Here is a 22493-nt window from a genome sequence, read left to right on the forward strand (position 1 = left end):
CATATTGGCGCATGTGTATGGTACAAATAGACCTTTCATTGTGCAAAGTGCAGGCATAATGTTTTGGGATGGATCTTAGAAACGTTGTTACCTGCTTGATTCTACACTGAGCACTAGACCCCAAATAATATGACCTTTTCGACTAAAAGACTCCCTCTCACTGATCTCTATACACTGGACAGGCAGCTCAGCATTAACTGCCTATGTGTGAATTGAAATGACCGTGCGGCCATCTTAGGATATTCAATACCATGGCCTCGAACTTCAGTCCATTCACTAAGTGCATTTGTGCACGGCGCTAAAGCCGGTGACTTGGAAAATACCACTGTACTGAATAGCCTAAGATGGCTGCGCAGTCGCTTCAATTCGCAGAGAGAAAAGCTGCCCATCCAGTGTAATGTGATCAGTGCTCCCTCCCAACCTGGACCCCATGCGCTGTGTGCGCATTCCAAAACGACCACCCCTCGGTGGCCAGAGTCAGGATATCCCTCAGGAATAAACCTAAAGAAAATTCTCAATTTGTGTATACAGGTGGGAGGCAGGAACACGTAGGTATAATAAAAGTGGGTACAATTTTATTTTAGAAAATCAAAACGAAACTTGAACAAACTGCAATCACGCTAAGATATGTACAACATTCGATTGCTGTAGTTAAGTGAGGGCGCTCAAACAATCTCTAAACCGAGTTTCCTCGTTTTTAATCAAGAATACGTCGTCATAAGCCGCTAAAACATGCAGGGTATAATTGCGACCTCCGAGAGTGTATACTTATCAAGAGATAGTCAACCTGTGTATTGATTAGAAAAAATTTTTTCTTGAATATACCAGCCTCTTTAAAACATTGGTGATATACAAGTAGATAGAGACGCGTTTTGCAGAGATAACTGGATCTTTTACAAGAATAGAGGGATCCATCATCATGCTTTAAAGGTACAAATCATGGATTATAAAATCAGCTACTGTGAATGGTGGTCCCCAGGTCATTGGGCTTTTTTCAGTAAATATATATCACGGGATTATTGTACATGATTTTGATAATGCCTACGATGTTCGGTATGATCTTCCGTAGAAACTACAACGAAGGCGCTGTTTTGATTATGCAGTCAAGGCACTTCGTGCAATCAAAAACGAGGCATTCCACCATGAAAAAAGAAACCATGGTTACCTAGTTCGTCATTACATGAAGCTGTGGTAAAGGGTAAAGGAATGTTAGGAGGGGGTCACTCTCAGCCATAATCATTCAAAATAATCTACAAATACACCGTTTTATAAAACAGAGACAGTGATATCACTTCTAAAGGCAGGTTATCCATCCAACAAATGTTTCTACACAGAGATCAGCACCACGATCTTAAACACCACGCACAAGGTGTGGTAATTTCACAAGCCAAAATCAAATTCAACTGGATTTTGAACATAAATTGCTTAAATCTGTCTTTGAGAGTATGGGGGAAATTGGAATTTAAGAAGAAAAGGCAAAATAATACAAATGAGATGATAAAAATTCTTGATTCAGCGAAGGTGGTTTACAGTAATTTCAAACGGACGAATGCCAATGATGGAATGGGAAAATCAGCGACATAGGGGGGTCGAAAGGGCTTCAACTGCGACATTCCATGCAGTGAGCACCTTCAATCAATAACCATGAGTGATGTCTCTCTTGAGGAAACAGACTGGAATCATGGGGCTGTATTAGGGCTTCAAGAGGAGCACCAGCGACGTGAGAACTAGCAAGGCCGAGAGAGATATCTGAGTGGCTGTCACGGCTGCACCTGATGGCGGCCAGGCGGGTGGCTCTGCATTCACACGAAAAGATCAAACAACACATGGAAAGTCCCTTGATCACAGATGTGCAGGACATAATCTTGACCGGTAAAATTGTGAATTCATAAATACCTCAGACAGTCTCTCTATTCTACAACGTGCAACTTGACCGTGTATTGATGATGCCCGCTGAGAAGTGATAATGCCGCTGCGTATATCATGGATACGATATAGTTTCATCGATTCTGATTGGTCTAAAGTCTGTGTGCCCGTGACTCGCCACGCACGCACCAAGTCCACATAAGGAGATTCTTTTGGACAAGTTGCTCAAGGAAAATACCATAAAATGGACGGAGGTGTTCGGGAAAATTAAAGTAGAATTCTAAAACAAAACTGATGTAAATCCATCATATATTGACTTCTTTTGAATCTCTGACTAAACTATGTGCTTGGCCAGTCTTGGCCGGCTTATGAGAATGGACACGACTAATGCCCGAGTCGCAGGCGAGGGCGTTATCAGCGTTCATTCTCCCAAGCTGGTCTTAAACGTTAGTTTAAAGTGGCCATGCAGGCACATGGTTATTCCCTTGTGAAAATAATAATTTGGAAAAAAATCAATAAACTTGCCGACTCCATACGTTACCCTAATGCCTGCTAATTCGCCCGTTTACCAATTACACACTTCCCATCGAGCTTGTTCAATAAACAGGCCAGCATAAACAGTGATTTGGCTATTACGAAGTTTCCAAACGCGTAATTGCTTTGTAAGGTGTGCATGGTACGAAAACAGTGACCACTACGAGTGATGAAACGCAGGACCAAATGGGCAACAAGTACGCTGTGAAGTCAAAACGTGGTCTTTGCGGGCCAATCATGATGGCGTGTTGGCGCGACTCCCTCCCACAAGATGTCTGAAGTTGTTGCCAAACATACAAAAATCTTTCTCTTTCTTAAACGCAAGTATCCAAACAAAACCATTGCTGCAATGCATGCTATTGTGTTGTCCTACTTGTATGTATTTCCCCCCGGCCCTCCCCAAACCATGAGTCGGCCCTTAAAATTTTGACTGATTCTTCAAAATGTTCCCCACTGCAATTTATTTGACCAAAGTCCCACAAAATTGCCAAATCGTGCACCTTTCTCTGAACATAAGTTTAACTGTCGTGAGAAGCACACCGCTTCCTTCAACTACTCTGGGTAGAAATTGGGTCCGAAATGTATCGTCAGAGTTCTAGGAAGGTTTCCTTTATTACCTTTTGGCATCCATTCCTCGCTCCATCCTAAAGTTTCCCCCGCGTTCTGCTCTTCCAGCCAAGTGACCAGCGGCTCAAAGTAGTCCAGCAGCGGCTGAGCGCTCATGTTTCGCCCCCCTGTAATCTTCTCCAGGGCTTCAGGCCACTCTCTGCTCTCACCCATTTGTAGCATATCGCTGAGTGGCAAAATATTGGCGGATGAGAAGAAAGACAGCGAGGAGCATACATCCAAGAGTGTTGGGGGAAGAGAAAGAGAGGAACCCCGTCGAAAGATGAAAACAATTTTAAAGGGGGTGGGGGATCGGAAGAGGAGAAACTAAAGAAATGGGGAAAGGTGATGGAAATACATGCAATCGTTTTGATTGAAAAGCCTTGGAAATGCCCGAAATGATCATGACACACCGAGGAAACTCACCCGAGCAACTTTCCTGCCTCTGTGCTGTTGTACACATCACATTTCAGCAGAGCACCAGTGTGTCCTGCCGCGTCGCACATGGCTTTATGAAACTGGAATTGAAGAATGAGGCTCACAAAATACCTGAAATTGGGAAAGAATTGTAGGGAATAGTGCCTGAGTAAGGGCGCCCTCATGCTACTTTTTAAACGCAATTTTGCATTCACGTAGGTAATTAACATAGACTTGTTACTTCATTGTGCTGCCTCTCTCGGCTTCGGATCTCGAGAAGTATAGAACGGCTCTTTCAGCATTTTTACTTCTATCATTTTGAGCTTGCTTTGAATGTGGGAGAATGTCAGTGCTAGAAACCACCAGTAAGTTATTATCATTACTTATATCTTACACGATCTCTGGTTGGAGAAATGGCAAGGTTTACAGAGCTCGACGTGGCGACTGTGATCTTAATAAACCATTTGCAAGTTAAATTTGAATAAAATCTGGTACATTGAGTTATATATTATATGACTGCATAGAAATGAAATAATTTTAAATCCCCAGACTAAAGACTCTGCTGCTATACCTCGCGATTCGGGACAAGCTTTTTGCACAGCGACCACCATCTCTGGAATGGACTGGTTCTTTTGTGCCCTTTTTATCCATTGAGAACAGTGTATTGTTGCAAGGCGTCTCTTATGTAACTGAGCTAGAGCTTGCCTCGAATCACAACGTATAGCAACAGTGTTTTTAGTATGGACAATTCAAATTGATATGTTCACGTGAATTTAAAGATCTCAGTGTACCAGATTTTATTCGAATTTAACTCGCACTTATTAGGACTGTATAATTCATGTATAGTGTACAGTACAGTGTACAGGTGTGATAGCCATGTGGTATAACCTCTGACCGTAACATCCATTGTAATCATTATTTACGGTGCCGTCTCGCAGTATAGTTAGCCTACTTTTGTCATATGGAATAAACTGTGGTTTTGGGAATTGGATGTCAGTCATTGTCCATTTCTTGTCCCCCAAATACTCGTCCGCTTTATCCACCTCGAGCTGAAGTGCACCCCCAATCGGCGAAAGCAAGACAGGTGGTATACACACGGGTTCTTGCACACGTTCCGGGTGTACGCAAAGACCATCCGGTTTGTAAGTGTGACGTCACTTCAGTTTAAACCACACCCACTGCATATGCACTGTGCATAGAGTTACATGCATTTATCACCGTTTACGTGGAACCATGGAACCGGAAGTTAACGCACAACTTCTGCTATCGTCCGTTGGGAGCCTGCAAATCGCGGCGCGTCCGCCTTTGTGACGAAGTCACTTACGAACCGGATACATACCGGAATCCGGTGTGGCGGTCTCAGCTGCCTCCCGGTCTCAGCGGTCCCCCTTACCAAATATGGTAAAAATACGTTTTGCCATCTCTGCACACAACAACGGGAAATTCGTCCGTCTAAGTGGCGTGCTGAGCAGTGCAGCCTTGCATAATTATGTGACATGTACTAAACATATTCCTACAAAGATAATAGCACCGCTTATAGTACCGTGTGAGTTAGTCATGCGGACATCTCAGCACGGCAGGGGGGGGGGACTGCTGAGACCGGGAGACAGCTGAGACCGCCACACCGGTTCGTAAATGTGACGTCACTTCAGTTTAAACCACACCCACTGCACATGCACTGAACATGCAGTGATTGCCGTTTACATTGAACCGTAAGTTAACGCGCAACTTCAGCTGTCGTCCAATGGAAGCCTACGGAGGCCTGTTAGGGGCAAAGTGTGTTTCTCTTTCACGGCGGTGTGTTTCTCTTTCACGGCGGAACTCGCGGCCGCGAGTTAAGTAAGTCGCGGCCGTGAATTAATAAGTCGCGGACGCGAGTTACTGGCAACAACGAAAGAGAAACACACCGCCGTGAAAGAGAAACGCACCGCCGTGAAAGAGAAACACACCGTGACCCTAACGGGCTTCCGCAGAAACCTGCAAATCGTGGCTCGTCCGCCTTTAAGCTTTGTTACGAAGTCACTTACGAACCGGATAAATTAGTTACGCGTACTCAGCGTGCTCCGCGTCAAACGCGCATATACTTGTGCACCTCATGGCGCGCCTAAGCAGTGGATACCCCAAAACACGCCCTCTTTGGTTCCGCTAGGAGTGGATGGGGGCTGAATCTCTTTCGTCCCACCTCCAACTGACTTAGGGCTGGTCCGCCACAGAAAAGTGTGTCTTTTAAATAAATCTACATGTTGGGCGCAGTTCCAGAAATTAGTGGAGATGGAGCGACTTGTTTCTCCACACTTTAGTCAAGTGTAGCAATCATGCCGTGGATAACGAGTCGGCATTCTGGAACCTCAGGGTTTACAGAGTCTGAGCTTGGGACTAAGAGGAGTACGGTACGGTTGAATACGGACATGGGTAGGTAAGCCCGTCAGTCCCTCCCCCCTTCAGTATGGATCCACTGTTATGTGGTACAATAGTTAATGTTTCTGACTGAGTCAGAGAGACACAGAAAAGGATTCACCCATCGGCAAAAGGACATCTGGACGACAACTAGTCTTGTTCATTTGGAACCACGTTCATCAGCGGCGCATCCAGCATTTGGTATGTGTGCGGGTGTGTGTGTGTGTGTGGGGGGGGGTTAAATTCAAAAGCGAATGCGGTTTTGGGATCTTTCAACATGATGTTGGGGGAGAAAAAATATCAAAAGCCGAACTTGCGGTCCCGACATCTTTGCTTTGATTTCATGCTTTCTCCGGCTTTTGGCGCTAATATTTGATAAATAAATATACCGATTACGTTCTAACCCATGAAGTGTTCTTTGCTCTATGGTTTAATTAAAAAACACTGTCAAGGGGTCAAGTTACCGCCCCCTCGTCCCCCGCTGGATACACCTCTGACATTCGTAGGCCAATGATAGGAGAGTTGAACCTGTCACCGTCTATATGCCAATCAAGTACATGTATTGATTCGGTAAGAGTTTTGCAATGCTGGGAGTAGTTGTGATTGCTTGCGCCTTTTACGATCCAGTGGAGGGATTTGGAAAACAACCCGCAACCTCATCTCGTTTGTGTACATGTAGTTTGGAACGGCGCACCAGCTATCCATGGTATTTTACCACGGAGATCAGGTATTCATACGGGGCTGGGCTATGCGAATAATATTCACCTGATGTACGGTGTGTCCGAAGGAATGTGATACTTTGCTGCTGGGTCAAAATTAGCCTCTGAACGTGGTGTTGGCGGAACGATCCCCTGGTACTGGGTTCTGACGAAAAAAATAGTCCGATAACAATAAATTCATTCAAGTTACATGCAGGCTTGGAAAGATTTGAACCATCAGGGACCACGCTGAAAAAAAAAATTACCCAATAGATCTATGGCTTATTGTAGACGCGGGACAGGCACTGAGATGTGCACATTTCTCTGCTTTCTGACAGAGTCAGGTATATGGAATGCATAGTGAAGTCATTTCAGTAGTGATCACGCGTTTGCTTTACATAAGTTGATAGAAAGCTCCATAAAGAATGATCAGACTCCAAAATGAAGTTTTACTTACTCATATATCCCATCTGATGAGAGAGGTTTATGAACTCGACTCCCTGTTAGTTTCGTTTATTGATTGGAGCAGAACCTTTAAAATCACCCATGTACTTCGAAAGTGAGTTTAATGCCGACGTTAGAGCTCATGCAAGTTGTCAAGATGATCAGTATCCATAAAGTTGTCGGAACAAGTAATTGTAGGTGTTACACATTTTCTTTGACAAGAAGCTCCATTAATTGTAAATGGGATCTGATATGCTACCCTCTTAATGGTGCTCTGTTGATTATACACAAGAAACGTCGATTGTCTTCATAGTCTTCTAACAGAGCTATAATGGTCTACCGTACCTCAGCTTCCACCATTCTGCGTTGAAGTTTTCTGGGGTGATAGTCCCATCAAACACAGCCCATCGCCACTTGTCCATCAGGTAACCAAAGGGTAGGAAGGCGATCTTATCGAGCGCCATGCTCATCAGGAAATTGAGATCAGCCTCTGCAGTGGATCAAAGAAAACGCAGCCGCTTGAATTGAACGAACTCAAGCAACTCCAAAATCAAAAGGAGAGTGCATTACAAGATAGGCCTATTTGTTTGTTTGATTTTTTAAAAATAAACTTACCCTTGTTGTCCTCAACTTCGTCCAATAAACCCACCGCGTGTAAGTGCTTGGGTGTCGACACAGACAGGGCAAGTGTGTCACCGACTGCCTCATGGAATCCTGGATTGGCGCCCCCACGGTACAACACAGGGAGATGCTTGTACTGCAAGTAGTACTCAATGTGCCCCATCTCGTGGTGGATAGTGATGAAGTCATCCATGGTGATGTCAGTGCACTGCTTGATCCTGAAAAATGAGGGGGAAACGTGAGTGTGTATCCGAAGGCCAGCCAAAGGTCTCCAGTCTTCAATGTAAGTTGAAGGGCGATTGCAAATCACATCTCAAACCGGTGAGCTTGTTAGCGACGAGATACGATTTTGAATTGAAATAAGATCTGAATTTCTACCCCAAAAAGTTGACGGGTAAAATTGGAGTAACCAGAAGAGGTGGATACGATGGCAAAGATGCTTGATCAGTCCTGACTGTTTCACATTTCACACCTTTTAAAAGTTTGTTGCTGCAGTATTGTTCTCACAAGTCACCAGAGAGTGTTTGTAATTTAAACTGGCTTTACCTCAGTGGCTTTTCTCGCGCAACACTCTCTCAAGACGAAGATCTGCCATGGTATAAATTACGTGCATATTGTAGCAGGTGGAAGTCTAAAGAGAAATTGATGCTAGCTTGGTATAAGGAACTTCCTAGTTGGATCTTTGGAAAGGGCGAAGGAGTAGAGGTCTCCATTCCATAGCCGGGAAAGATGTTCCCAATCCAAATGCCTGGGATTCGCGCCAATGTCTGGCGTTCTTAACAGAGCGACTTGTGACAAACTTGCGGCGTGTTGTCGGGGACAGAGGTGCAGTTGTTTTTACCTGAAGTCAATTTGGTTGTAGAAGTCCCAGGCAGACGCGTGGCAGACCACCTCCCTGTCGGTGGGCCTCTCGATCATGGACTCGGCCCAGAATTCCGGTGGCATTTTTATCAGGCCGAGTGACTCGAAGAATTCGTCAGAAACTTCAAACATTCTCTTTGCATTGTATCCCTGAGGGCATGAGCAGATTTGAGATTTGCTGTTAAACATTGTTTCTGGCTTCGTTTCTTTCTCGCTTCCCATGTTCATCAGCATTAGTCAGCAACCACTATGATCAAAAGGGACATCTGCATTTCCATAATTTTTGAGGGGGGGGGGAATTATGGATTCGTTGATCGGTCACTTGTCCAAAAGAATAATCTCTGAACGGTTTACAACCACTGAAGCTATTTCCGTTCACATACCTCGCGTACTAACACCGGAGTTATGTCGACACTTGGCGCGTTTTCGAACGGCAGCATCAGGTCAAGAATATTCAGCCACGACTGCGACCACATGTTACCTGGAAATTGGAGGGCGACCAAAAAATATACAACTTGTTTATTCCCACTTATAATGGAATAGGCCCATCGGGAATGTAAACTGCTTTCCTTCAACATTATCTGTATATTCTAACGACAAGTATACACATTAAAAGTATTGGGCTTTTTTGACCAACCCGATTTTAGCCCAATGGTGCAAACATAATCTTGCCAACTACTGGTCACAAGGAGTCTAACCATTGGGTGAATCTTTTAAAAAATGACCGTCTTTAATACTTCAATGATCGGCATCTGGATAATGCAGCCTTATCCAAAGTTTCATTGCCCAACGTTTTAATATTGTAGGGTTACATGCTTTATGCTTCTGTTTGAGCTTCTTAACTTATTCAATGTAACGTTTAAAAAAAAATCTAAAATCGAGAAGACATGTCCTTTCTGAAAGCTTCTAAAAATGCTTGAAAGCCTAAGCTTGAAAATTCAACGGTTTGACCAGAAATTAATAAAGAGCAAAACTAAAGACAGAGAAATTATTTGGTGACGCCAGGAGTTGGATATCTAGGATCAGGAGTTTTTTTCAGTCTGCTGAATTAAAAGTTGGTAAAAGTGCATCTTTCACCAGGAACACACATGCAGTTTATGATACTCCACATAACGCCGGAAGACCCTTCTCAGCGGCCCGATCCTTATCGGAATTTCGATGAAAGATTGAACTGTGCGTGATTAAAAATAAATGAATCCTGTGCTTGAAGGCCTTTCTGAAGTCGTGGAGTATCGCTTCAGGGAATAGCCGAAGTAATCAAACTGAGGTATAATCTTAGTTTTTTTCCCTTAAAATCAACCAAGGTACAACGATCAGTTACCAGTGACCCCCCCCACCATAGAGGGCCCTGGAAAGAAGGCATTGCTCACTATAAGAGGCGGGAGAAAACCCTCCAGCGAAAACCAAGGTATCAGGTATGTGGTGTTGACTGAAAACCCTATCCACACGTCAGCCTGAGCGGGATTCTTACCCAGGCTGCAGAGGTACAGGACGAGTGAAGAGTGCTGCTTAGCCAGCCTGTCTCCCCAAATACCCTGCCATTAAAGCTGTTGATTTGTGCTCGACACTGGTCAGAACAAAGAGCTGAATCAGGGAAGTCGGAACTCTTACCAAGGATATGGGCGGGAATCGGTCCTTTGAGATTGATGTAGTCAGCTCCGTACAGGTTGTACAGCTTTCTACGGACGTACGCGTGAAGGTTATTGTACAGTGGGCTGAGCTGCTGGTAAAGATTCTCCACCTGATCAGTGAAATCGTCAACCTCATACCAAGATTTCCAGTAGTCTCCACAATTTGAAAAGCCTGCGGAGAGGAAAAACGTCCACACGGACAACTGATTAAAAGACTTCATGCCTGGGCTTTTTGGTTGAAGCAACCCCTCCAAAAAAGAAGACAACGTTATAAATGGCCTACATGCTTTTCAAATTTCTAACACTGCTTCCCCTAGGAGACATCGCACCGACGGCAATTAGCGTGAGAACCAGCGAGCGAACCAACACGCGTGCGTAAATACTCCAGTTTGCTTTTATACATTACTCATAAAGCTCTATGCTTGTACTACAATTCCTTGTTCAAATGAAGTCACAAGGTCACTGTTTCTAGAGCCAAGGAAGAGTTGCGATAAAATTGGTGCTGATGGCTCCAGCGGACTAGGGCCTAAAGCGAAACACTGATGTTTCGGGCTACAGAGTATTTAATTCAGTTCTGCCCATATGTTTCGAATTTCGAATTCCACGGAACAGCAAAAAAACGGTGCACAGTCACATAATGAAAACAAACTCTTGGAAAAGTACATAGACAGATACCAGAGCCTGCCTATTTGTCCTTCACTTATGACTGATCATTGGCATGCATGCAGGCAGAAACACACTCAGTGGCGTTTATGCGCACAGCATGGCTTTAGGCATTTCAAAGTATTGAGGCAGTTTGGTAATCAAACAACGTATATGCCTAAAGTGAAAGCGCGTCCGAGGTCATTCGAACGCGCGCGTGTGAGGTCTGCTCTATCAGCACTGCCTTTCGGGGACTCGCTCTCGTGATTTGTTCCGGAATGACCTTGGTTTTTTTTAAAATACCGAAGTGGCTCAAATGAATCACACACCATTAGCTGCAGCCGCTTCATTCTTTAGTGCCACGTATCTCTGGTAATCTTCCTTTGCGGACGGGCCGACCGCTGCCCGCCAACCTTGCCACGCCCAGTTCAATTCTCCGTAGTCTCGTGACGTCGCCATGATGCGCGTCAGGCCTGGAAACAAAAATCAAGACCTTTTGGGAGAAATTAACTCATTGACAGATGATTATCACTGACTGGCGATTCCATATGATTTCTACTAATCTGATGTTTTGATAGAAACAAAAACTGAACTACCACCACGTTATCGCCTTTAACGGAAGAGGCCCCAGAAATAGAATCACATCAAGTTACACCATCATTCCACGAATTCAACGATTCGTCAGAGCATGGTGCAAAGTGATGCCAGGTACTTCTTAATGCCTATTTTTTTGGAGTCGTGATAAACCATTCATACTTACCAGGTTCCAGCGAAAGATACTCTCCGTCTGCTTTTGGCACTTTACCCTTCGAGTACCTCGACTCCATACTAGCAAGGACATTGTTCAGCTATATAATAAAATTGAGTAAGACACAACATCGTTAAAATGGAAGAGTTTGTGAGAAAAGATGTGCTCTTTATGAATCACGGCAGGTATATGCTCTTTACCTTTCTTGCAACCTTTTTACTGAGGTTTACAGCCGAATGTTTATAGCTGCCATCTTCGATGAACTTGACAGTATTATGCGCATGCGCTTGTAAGCAGCACGTACAGTGCCCTCATTTAATAATCCAGCTTTGAACGTCCAATGATAACATAATGCAGTTCTTTTAATTTTAAGCTTTAATTGCATGACTTTGAAGAAATGAGGAGATTATTTTTTTATATGGGTTTCATGTATGATTTTATACCTCTTCTAACTTGGCTTGGTCCTCGAGCGCTGCATCCCCGATGGTCTTCAATTTGGTCAATTGTCTCTTGGTGTCGTAACTGAAATTGGTCATGTCATAGCGTGATGCGTTGGTCCGAGCTTCCTTGGCAAAGGCAGCAACTTTCACGTTGGAATCAATCTGGATTTGGGATTAAGAAGTTGCAACCTGAGCGGTCAGAATGGTGTTCTCCTCTGGTCGAATAACAGAAGTCTTATGCACTGCACAAAGTGTGGTGTTACATTTTTAACACTATTTTTTTACTTGATGGAATTTGGTGTAACGGAGGGGTCCAATAATTCCTTATAGGTACTAAAATTGAAAAGAAGAACCGGTGTTACATGACATTTGTGTTAAACTTGACTTACAGCGCATGCGTCATTGGAAAGAAGCCTCTGATTGGTCGATATAAAAATTATGGGATGGTAGCTAGCTGCTCTAGATATTTCTCGTTGAATATCACGTGCTTGCCACCTTGTCTTGATTGCTATTCAACCTTACTATCTGACAAATGTGTGACGACATTGTGTATTAATTAAGATGCCCATAGCGAGAGTGGGAGAAAAATCTCAGGAATTTCAAGGGCGGCTCTGCAAAAGTCGTGGAACTGGGTGAGTTCTTTAAAATGATTGATGTTCTTCAGACTTGAACTGTCCTTCAAAGCGTTCACTCCGTCAAGAGACATGCCTGATCTGTCCTGCACAAGATACAAGGTGCGTGCATGTGTATAATTGCCAATAAACGATGTGCACACAGCCTAGGGAAAAGAGGGCCTGTGAAAAGACTCCATCAATCAATTCCACCAATCAATAAATCAATGTAAATGACATTTTAGTCTATAGAGTACATGTAATGCCATACTACAGTAAACTTAATATTGACGGGTCATGTACCATAGTGTTCCCTTATGAGGGCCAACTACACGCATCTATGTAACCCTAGTTTATGTTTGTAACAGCATCTTTCAATGTTGCCCTTCACTTTCGGCCATAAAACACCGTACATATAAATTTCCACGCCTACCCCTTTTTTTGTAACAGGGTACAGTTATTTTCTATTCCCAGCTCCACAGGTTTCATCCCAAGAATTGGAAGTGACGTCACCCTGGCAATAAACTCCAGTGAATCAGACACTACACGCAACCCTCCTCAGCCAAAGAAACCAACAGGTGAGTCTACCTAGTGTGTCTCTCCAAGGCATGTTAAGTAGGTCTAATGGAGAGTAGTTGTGTGACCAGTTTGAATTGAGGATATTGCCCAAGTTATTTCATAATCAAGAGTCGTTTAATCCCTTTTCTTTATATTTAAACAGGACAATTCTCATGCTGATTCTTGGCGTAATGTACTGTAGGTGTAACGTCAAGTGTTATTTTAATATTTGACACTGCGCCTAATTTTAGAGTTACCAAAAGTATCGAACCACTTAAATATACCCTACAAGTATAGAAATAGTTCTAACAAGCCTACTGAAGAAACTACGATTATACTTTTCCTGTGGAAAATAAAAATCGTTATGCTGTTGTCAGCACACAAAGTAAACTTATTTAAAACCTTTCCTGGTCAATTTCAAATTGATCAACAGGGGGTGGTATCCGGTATATCTGTACAAACATGACCTGTTATGTAGGTCCAAAGGAGAGTGGATGTTTGATGTTTTTCATTGAGAATATTGCCTGAGTTTTTTTTTATTGAATAGTTCTTATATCCTGTTTCAGTACACGCACAGCAGAATTCAAAACGAAATATTGAGACTTTGTGACTTTAATTGTATCTTTCTAGATAGGCCTAATTTGCCTATAAATCAGCATTACCTTGACAAAAACCAAGCAGTGACCTTACCTTAAATACAGCATATTCCATGTTCCAATTTAAACAGGAGTTTCCTCTTACTGATTTATGGCGTATTTTATGAGCTTAAGGTCTAAGGGTCAAGCACTATATCTAAGTGGCTTTTGATACTTTGCCAACTTTTACAAAGTTGCAAATATAGGAATAATAATAAACAATGTACTATAGTAATTACAGCCATGCCTTTGCAGTTAAAGATGAAAATCTCGCTCAAGTTGTTTTCAGCACACAAAGTGATCTTGTTGATGACCTACCGTTGTCTTTAATTTGAAGTTCATCAACATGTGACTCTACCCAGAATTTATCTCGCACACATGTTCAAGTTCTTTTGCACTGAGCTGCAATATCATGATTGCTAAATGCTACTACTTGTATCACTCATCATTTGGAGAACATGTAAAACATAAAGGTTGCTGGTTAAGTAGTGTAGGGCAGTATGGACACGAGCGATTTACTGTTACTGTGTTCTATTTTTCACTTTCTTTGCATTCCGTGCAGCGGTAAATCTTATCATTACAGTGATATTTTTCTGAATTATGATTTTGTACAAATTTTGTTTTCATAGTTCAATTTCAGGTTTGTGGATATTACTTAGCGATAAAAATAAAATCAACCAAGTTAAATATCCTGCTGTTAATACTAATTCAAACTCGTTGTATAATTTCGTCAATTTTCAGGTATTGAGTAATACCAAAGCCCCCCCAAAAATGGTGATGCCATTCAGGGTATTAAAATTAACACCAGTGCAAGTGTGGCTTCTCGTAATGCCAACTAACAGTGTTCCACGTTCCTTAATACCCAAAATAAACACCACTTGGGAATTATTTTACTCCCATATTTGTTGTTAAAGTCGAACACCAAAAGCCTTGCCCAAAATAATCACCAATTTGGAATAAGTGCATTCCCCCTTCAGTGTTAAAAGTGAACACCACAACTGCTGTAAAATGCTTTTAATCCTTTGCCTGGTGTTTACATGAAAATCCATGTCCAAAATAAACACCATTAAATAAGAAAATTCTACACAATTGGCGTTATTTTTAACACCAGAGTTTTTGCAGTATGGTGTATGGCATCCGTCGTTGTACTACCCGTCGAACGTATTCAGTTTAAGTTAGTCTGGTGACTTAGTCTGGCGACTAACTTGGGCATTTTCACAGAGTGTCAAATTAATGTTAAACTTGTATTGACATTGCATAGGAAAAAGGCGCCAATGAAAAGACGGAAAATACTTCAGTGTCGTGCAACTAAAAGAAGACTATTCGTATTGAATTTTTTGGATTGTGATCTTGCAGAAAAAAATATAGTTCGAAACAGAAAGTCGTCACCTTATATAGAACCAAAATAAAATTTAAGAACTCGCGGAAATGTAAACACAACCACCCCTACCTTTGCCATCCATTCGTACCCATCCAAGATATATTGGACGCATTTTTAAAGCACGACATAATTTATGCACTTTCCAAATATTTCTCTTTTTGCATCGCAGACGCATTCCGTGTTTTTCTTTATCTCAACCCTTCAGGAGCCAGGTTTTTCGGTACATCTCACAACCGGGGAGGGGATTCCGCCCGCAATAACTCGACAATCCCATGCCCGTTTATTAAAAAAAACTAGGCATGCATGTAAAGATCCTCTTTATTGGATAAAAATGTTTCATATCCATGCGGAAAACAGTTTTGTTGTTGCGGTTATTTGAAATTCAGGGACGGACACGCGGCGTGCGAACCGTCCATGCGCATGGAGTACGCCAGTAAAAAATCACAGCTGACCTGTCTCGAAAATGGGCGCTGCACGACAATGGTGCTGCATGTATGCGTGTGCGATTTTCACAGATTTGGTGTCAAAATGACCGCAAGACAAACGAAACTTCTGAAGGCTCGACGCGTGAAAAGAATGCATTGCCCCAGCTCAAGTTCGGGGTCAAGTATCTCTCGTCATAATTATTTAAGAGATATTACTAAGATACCAAGAGTACACCTTTTATATCATTGTTATACTGACAACTGATAAATTGAAGATTTCTACAACACGTATTACAGATTTTGCAAAGAAGTTTTCGGAAAAAAGTTTATGCGAGGTTCTGATCCCCGATGACTGATAACAGTGTTTGTAAGTTCATAAAGCAAGTGACCTTTTCCACAAACGAGTTCTAAATTGAATCTTTTATGATCTAGACATAAATCGTACCACGTTGTGTCAGGCAATGTCATAAGATAAGACTGTGTGTATTTACAAGCTCGTTACACTCATCGTGGGATCAAAAGCCAAGGGTCGAACACACCTGATAATGAAGAGAATACTACAACAGCACAAAACTTCCTGCTGATGACGTATTTTTGCTTTTCTCACAAAAGATACGAACGAAAAAGAACGCATCACGCGTCAAACACTAAGCCAAATATTATTGCTCATATACCAATACCCACCATGGCCTGTTGGTTAGCATCAGATATGTTCGTAAAAAAAGTCCAAGATTTCAGTGTGACATGGTAGTATTCTTCCATCGCTCGCTCGTCATACTTTGCCAACCAGGCGATAGCCACTGTTTCGTTAGCAATCAACTCTCCACTTTGGCTCATCGGGTGTGTGCCTCCAGTAAGAAAGGCGCGAACAGCGAATACGACCGACGCCAAGAATAAGCCTCCCGCCATGTTGGTATATTATCACTCGTAACTTTCAAAGTTGCGGAGTTTGATTTATACAACGGGTCTGCCTGTCACTGTTGCCGGCCCCTGTACCATTGCACACGAAAACACAGATGGCAAAATGGAATACCCATGGCTGAGGTTGCTGTGCGCTCGACCCCCAAGTAATGAAATGTATATTAGTTTTCTGTTGTGACCTTCTTGTCCTTGGAAATTATATAAATTGGCAATGACGGAATTGGTATTCTGGTAGAGCACGTTCAATGGGGTCTCCCTGTGTGGTTTCCTGTGCCAAGGGGAGTAATGGCGTAGGGTTGAAGGGCTCTTTTAAAGGGAGGGCTTTTCTGAAAATCCGTTTGACTTCTCAGAACGCGATGATAGACCCGGTTTTTTCAGTGAAGATAGTTTTTTTAAGTGAAGTCCAAACACGTTTCTGTTTTACATTAATAAAAAAGTATCTACCAAGGAAATCACATAATTATACATTGTAAATTAACTCAAGACTGCGCCTTATACTGCGATCGCAAGTAAAGACCATCCCTTAACACTTTGTCGACAGACTCTCCGGAAATGGAAAAAACAGCACTAGACACAATCACAAAGACCCCCCCCCCGAAAAAAAAACCCGCTGTACTATGTGAAGTCTCGATCAAAGTTACATTCAGCACTGTGGATCAGAAAAGTTCAGAGGTCATGACGTTAAATGTAGGTGCACATAAAAATCATTGTGTTTCTGTTACTCACAAACATAGAAGGTAAATGTCGACTTGGCGCAATCAGCTGTATTTCTCACTGCATATATCAGATTCTACGAAGACTCCATGATTGAGGGTTTAAAAAGACTTACATACCACATTGCTATCTTTTAATTCTTGTACTGACTTGTATTGTGTACATATAGGCCTATTACGCATTATGTTGTTGTCCACATGTTGACCGGGTTGAAATCGTGATTCGCCACGATCCTTATACCGCGGTGTTGCGTGTGCGTATATAGGCCCTACACTACGTATCCTTGTATGATACCAGGCAAATGCAGCATCGGCTTCAAAAACATGTACGAACAATGTGAATGAACAGATATGTTTATGCATCTCTCTGGATATTATAAATGCATTTTATTCCCAATTAAAGAAATTCGTTCGTCCAAAATGATTTCACGTGCCACTGGAAGAATTATTCAGTCAATTTCAAAGTTTTGCCACCACATCTAAGCGTTATGTGGAGAATTTATCTTTCCCATTCAGCTGAGCTGTTGCTGAATGGTTTTATTCAAAGATAATTCATCTTTTACAAATCACCCTACTACTTTTAAGTTACTAAGTCTTTCATATGTGCTTGAGTAATATCCCCCCTCCCCGTCCAAGCACAACTAGGCTCAATCGTTGGCATGGGGAGCTATAACTGAGACGTAGAAGATGCTCTGAGTCCCAGGGAAAGAAATTTGCTGCCAAGGGCAGTGTAATGCTGGGGGCCCAGGGGCATACAATAAACTCGCGTCGCCCATAGTTAAAGACGTGAACGGCAATGAAGAGTCTAAACCGTCCAAGATGGAAATGTCGCAGTATTAGGAATTTTAATTTCTGTTATATTACGAGTTATCATTGTCTATAGCGTTGTGTACAACAAGCAAAGTGTAAAAAGCAGTGAGAAAATACCCTTGTAGAAATTTATGTCTTGTTACGAGGATGTCAGGATGACGTTTGATGGTATTGAATTTATAATTAACATGTGTGGCAAAGGAGCGCACGTTTATTTTCTGAATTGCACCTTTCGGTGTAGACTATAATTTGAATTTTTCCTCACCGAAAATGAGCGCACATAGTTGGATTTTTACTGAACAATCGAAATTTTGTGACAAGTAACGAAATTAAAGTGTCTCTCTTCCGCTGAACAAATCCACTGAACAAATACAAATACAATTCTGTGAATTAAAATACAAACGTTTTACATTAGTCGGGAAACACATACAGTCATTTGCAAAAGTTTAAGACCACCTTGAATTTTATTGGTATTTCTGTCACTGGGCCTGCATTACACTGTCTCACTGAATGATTACTTAACATGTTTTTACAGTGGTGCATAACATCAGTGTAGTGCTATATACCCATTTGAATTAAATATTTTGCAAAGGCAGGTCTTGTATGACATTTTGTCTGTAGGTAGCATGGGTAAAAATAGCCAGTCTAAGCAATCAGAAATAAAGGAGGGAACACTGAATATTAGACTGTTAACCTGTCAAATCATGGAAATGTAGTCAAAAATGTTCAACCAAGGTACCAAGGTTACATATTGAAAACAAACATAAGTTGCCATGATTGATTGGTTAAGTTTGGTTTTCCTCTAGGCTAATGCATTTTCTATGGGTGGTCCTAAACTTTTGCAAATGACTGTAGCATCATGCATGTACACAATGATGAAAGCAATGATTCTGTGTTGAAATCAAAAGGCAATGTATACAAATCTAAACCTAAAGCATGACCCCAGAATGATGTTGCCCACCCAAGCCACACCTTAATCTGCACTTTTTTGTGGTTTCTGTTTTGCTTTTTGACGAAGATGGTAAACCAATGGTGAACTCACCATGGCTTGCTCGTGGGCATCGGTAATATCTGTCTGGTAGGTCCAGGCAGCGACAGTGTTCTCGTAGTAAGCCGCCATGGCCATGACGTTGTATTCCTCGAGCCATTGTCTCGCTTCAGTCTCGTTAGAGTTGGTTCCCTCACCTCTCGCGGAGGAAACCACATGGCAAAATATGCCGAAAAGAAACAGGAGAGCGCAGCTACGTCCAGCCATGATTCTACTGACCAACTGAGAACAATAACACCTGACAATATCCCGAAGGCTCAGCTGTAATCTCTCTTTTAAAGCTGCTTTGAACAAAAGTGTCAATATTTGACAATGGCGTATCCGACAGTAAAGTTTATATTACTTGAAGGCATAACAAACTTGGCAAGATTCTGGACATTGAACACATTATCAGCGCACTCTAGAGAAGTGGTCGGGATCCCCTTAACTTGTGTGCCTGTGGTTTCTGGCTGATAAACAAATTAAGGCCAGCTATTGGCTATTAATTTGTGCTCAGTCATTGGCAGCCAGTACAAGAAGTGGTTCGAATGATGTCATCTTTGAAAAGTTTCCACCCAGTTGATTGGTTGGATTCAGTCACATGGGTCAACGAGCACAGAAGCCACGATGTGATCGTCATGATGGATGGCACCATGTAACTTGCGCTCACATGTTGTCTGCAGTACACCGTACATAAACATTTCGGTCTCCTGTCGCGCATACTCATTACCTCACGATAAAACTTCCGCGTGTTTTGGTAGGCATCCTATTTTGAGAACAGAAGTACTCTTGGAAGCAGCGAGATTTTGATAATATTTCTTACCATTACTCAGTTTAATTATCTCGGCTATCGAAACCCTCCGTGTTTAGATGCAGCTATTCAGTTGTAAACGTGCACTTCAGACCCTAACGGCGAGTCGAAACATGAATTAATGGCTGTAAATTCAAGGGAAACACTCCACGCATGAGGCCCGAGCTGCCTTTTCACTGTTGACATTTCAACACCTTCCGCCAAACAACTGCCTGTGCGTGTGCACTGGAGGATGAAGTGGATTGTGGTATAGGCTGCCGTACATATATGAACATGTAGGCCCTCATACCATGTATTTCGCAGTGCACGCTTTTGGGATCGACTACGTGTATATAACACGAATGTTACGGCCCACCAAAATTAAGTTGAGTTTACCGGCATGACGTAAACCTTGGGGAACCACTCAGCTAGAAGTCTGGAAAGACACCAAGCTGACTTAATTTGCTCCACAATTAGACATGAACTCCGGAACAGCTGATAAACTGTGGTTTTCCCTTTTCTGAACCCGGAGATATAAACATACCATTTCAGGCAAGTGCTGAAATTAAGAACATCCCTTGAGCGAGGTTAATTTGGTGGTAAAGTGCCAGGATTTCCTTCAAGCAACAGCGCACACTACGTTAAACTTCAAATGCACAACAATTATTTGTCTATACGATTTGAATCAGTTCGTTCCTTTTCGATTTCAATCAATTTCCTTTTTAAGCCCGTTAGCGATGACAATTCAAAGCCGTTGACGTTCCTCCTACATCAGTTATTGATAATGGCTGTAAAATACTATTAGCCCCGAATCGTGGCGGTTGTTTGCACTGTGCTTCCGCTCAGGGACCACTCGGCAATAATCTGAAAGGGCAAGGTTTTGGACTTCAAATCTGCCTCGCTTCATTTGCCACGTACAAGTAAACCTCGTTGTTGGCCTTCGCACGCGTACGGAATGTTCAAGTTGCGCAGTTTGTTTTTGAAAATGAAATGTTTGTACCGGCATGTGAATCTAACTCCAACGCCGCTCGCTTATATTGGCAGGGCAGTGTAAAAAAAACAAAAACACACACACACACTGACAGTCATGATGAAGTAACTGATCCACGGCTGCTTCGCTTCACTTGCACGTAAAAAGGGTAAACGTTAGCCTTCGCAGGCAATGAGTTGTGCTACATATACCGGTACGGTATATCGGCATGTATGATTGGAAGTCAAAAGGCCTTGTATCCCACAAAATGAAGAAAAAATACATATATATATATTTGTGTGGAGCTGTGTGTTTTTAATTAAATTAAAATTCAGCCGTGGTACATATCAGTGATGTGCCCGGAACGCGATACATTACTTGATCTACCCTGCGTATGAAAATGTAGATCCACCTCGTTTTATTGGTACAACCTTGAGTACGAGGCTGGTACTGCATTATTTCATGTAAATGAGATTAGGGGAACAGAGACGAACGATTCCTGGATTTTCTGCAACAGCAGCCGTCTTTGCTTACACGCGGAGGGGGTATTTATCCCCCAACTTTTTGAGGGTGGGGTATGGCCTGTTGAATTACCCCCCCCCCGTTTGTGGTGAGCAAAAAAACGTGTTCAATATCACTAAAAATAGGGAAAACAATTTCAAAAAGCCATAAACATGCCATTTTGATGTAATATTCTGCATGAATGTAATGCATCTTACAGATGCATTTAACTATCATGAATATATAGACCTCTATAAAGTCCTTATATTGACCTCGCTACTACTTTATTACGACACTGTGTGACTCCAGGGCCTCACCCTGAAGCTCTTACAAGCCACCCCTGATCGTCAACGTGTCCGGTCCATCTGCATCATTCTCTGACAGTAACCGCTTTTCCGTCTTAAAGACCAACAACGGACAATCAAGCCGTCCATACGGCGCCGCAGAAATAGTGTCCCCAAGGCTCAGAGCTGTCTTCCATCCTACATTAGTGACCTGCCGCACACCACATCGGTGCAGTAGCCTATGGCTGTGCAGATGCTCTGGCACTTCTCTGCTCAGATAGCAACTGGCAAAGGTAAGAGAAGGCCCTCACCAAAGACACGGAGCTTGTGGCCACACACCTGAAGACCTGGTCCCTCAGAACTGAGCATGAGGAAAACTACATCAACCGCCTTCCATCTGAATACCAGGGAAGCTAAAAGTCAGCTTAAGGTGAAGCTTGTTGGTGCAACTTGCTGTATAACCCCTCCCCAGCTGATCCTCTCACTACAGGCGATGGCATTGGCCAGGAAAAACCTTCTGCACGGCCTGGCAGGCACAACGTGGGTGCAAAGGCAACTACACTCCCCACAGGATCCCTGTAGTTCTTGTGTTCAGTGCGGCCGCAGAGTACGCTGCCCCAGTCTAGTGTTGGAGCTCTCACACAAACAAGCTAGACACCACCCTCAATGACACCCTGAGATTAATCATCGGCTGCCTGCGCCCAACCCCAACCGAGTTTCTGCCAGTGCTCTCTGGCATTGCTCCTGCCACCCTCTGCAGAGAACATGCAGTAGCCACGTTCGTAAACAAGGCCCTTCAAGACACCAAACATCTGCCCCACAACTGCGTGCAAGACAGCGCCAGCATGAGAAAAAATTACCAAACATTCTGTACTTGTGTGAATAATGTGGTGGTTTTGAATTCTGCATCGCTACAGACACATGACAGGGGAGACCCCGTAGCAGTGGCGTAACTACGGGGG

At 42.8% G+C, this 22493-nt stretch overlaps 1 protein-coding gene across 2 annotated transcripts; it reads right to left on the minus strand.

Annotated features, from left to right (window-relative positions):
- Nucleotides 1-553: 553 nt before the first annotated feature.
- LOC110975981 (angiotensin-converting enzyme-like) lies at nucleotides 554-19974 on the minus strand. Of its 2 annotated transcripts, none has more exons than XM_022228877.2 (13): nucleotides 19002-19974; nucleotides 11909-12067; nucleotides 11478-11565; nucleotides 11047-11190; nucleotides 10056-10247; nucleotides 8828-8925; nucleotides 8425-8594; nucleotides 7578-7801; nucleotides 7308-7452; nucleotides 6586-6684; nucleotides 3433-3555; nucleotides 3018-3193; nucleotides 554-1796 (listed from the first exon to the last, which is right to left on the minus strand). In XM_022228877.2, the coding sequence occupies exons 1-13, from the start codon at nucleotides 19212-19214 to the stop codon at nucleotides 1693-1695; spliced, it is 1935 nt and encodes a 644-aa protein (XP_022084569.2). In that variant the 5' UTR covers nucleotides 19215-19974; the 3' UTR covers nucleotides 554-1692. The 2 variants fall into 2 exon arrangements, with proteins under 2 accessions (XP_022084569.2, XP_022084568.2); XM_022228876.2 differs by lacking the exon at nucleotides 19002-19974 and adding an exon at nucleotides 16200-16506.
- Nucleotides 19975-22493: the final 2519 nt, after the last annotated feature.

This window comes from Acanthaster planci, linkage group LG08 (genome assembly GCF_054643075.1).
Source record: "Acanthaster planci isolate LZ-2023a linkage group LG08, COTS_SCS, whole genome shotgun sequence".
Classification (NCBI taxonomy): domain Eukaryota; kingdom Metazoa; phylum Echinodermata; class Asteroidea; order Valvatida; family Acanthasteridae; genus Acanthaster; species Acanthaster planci.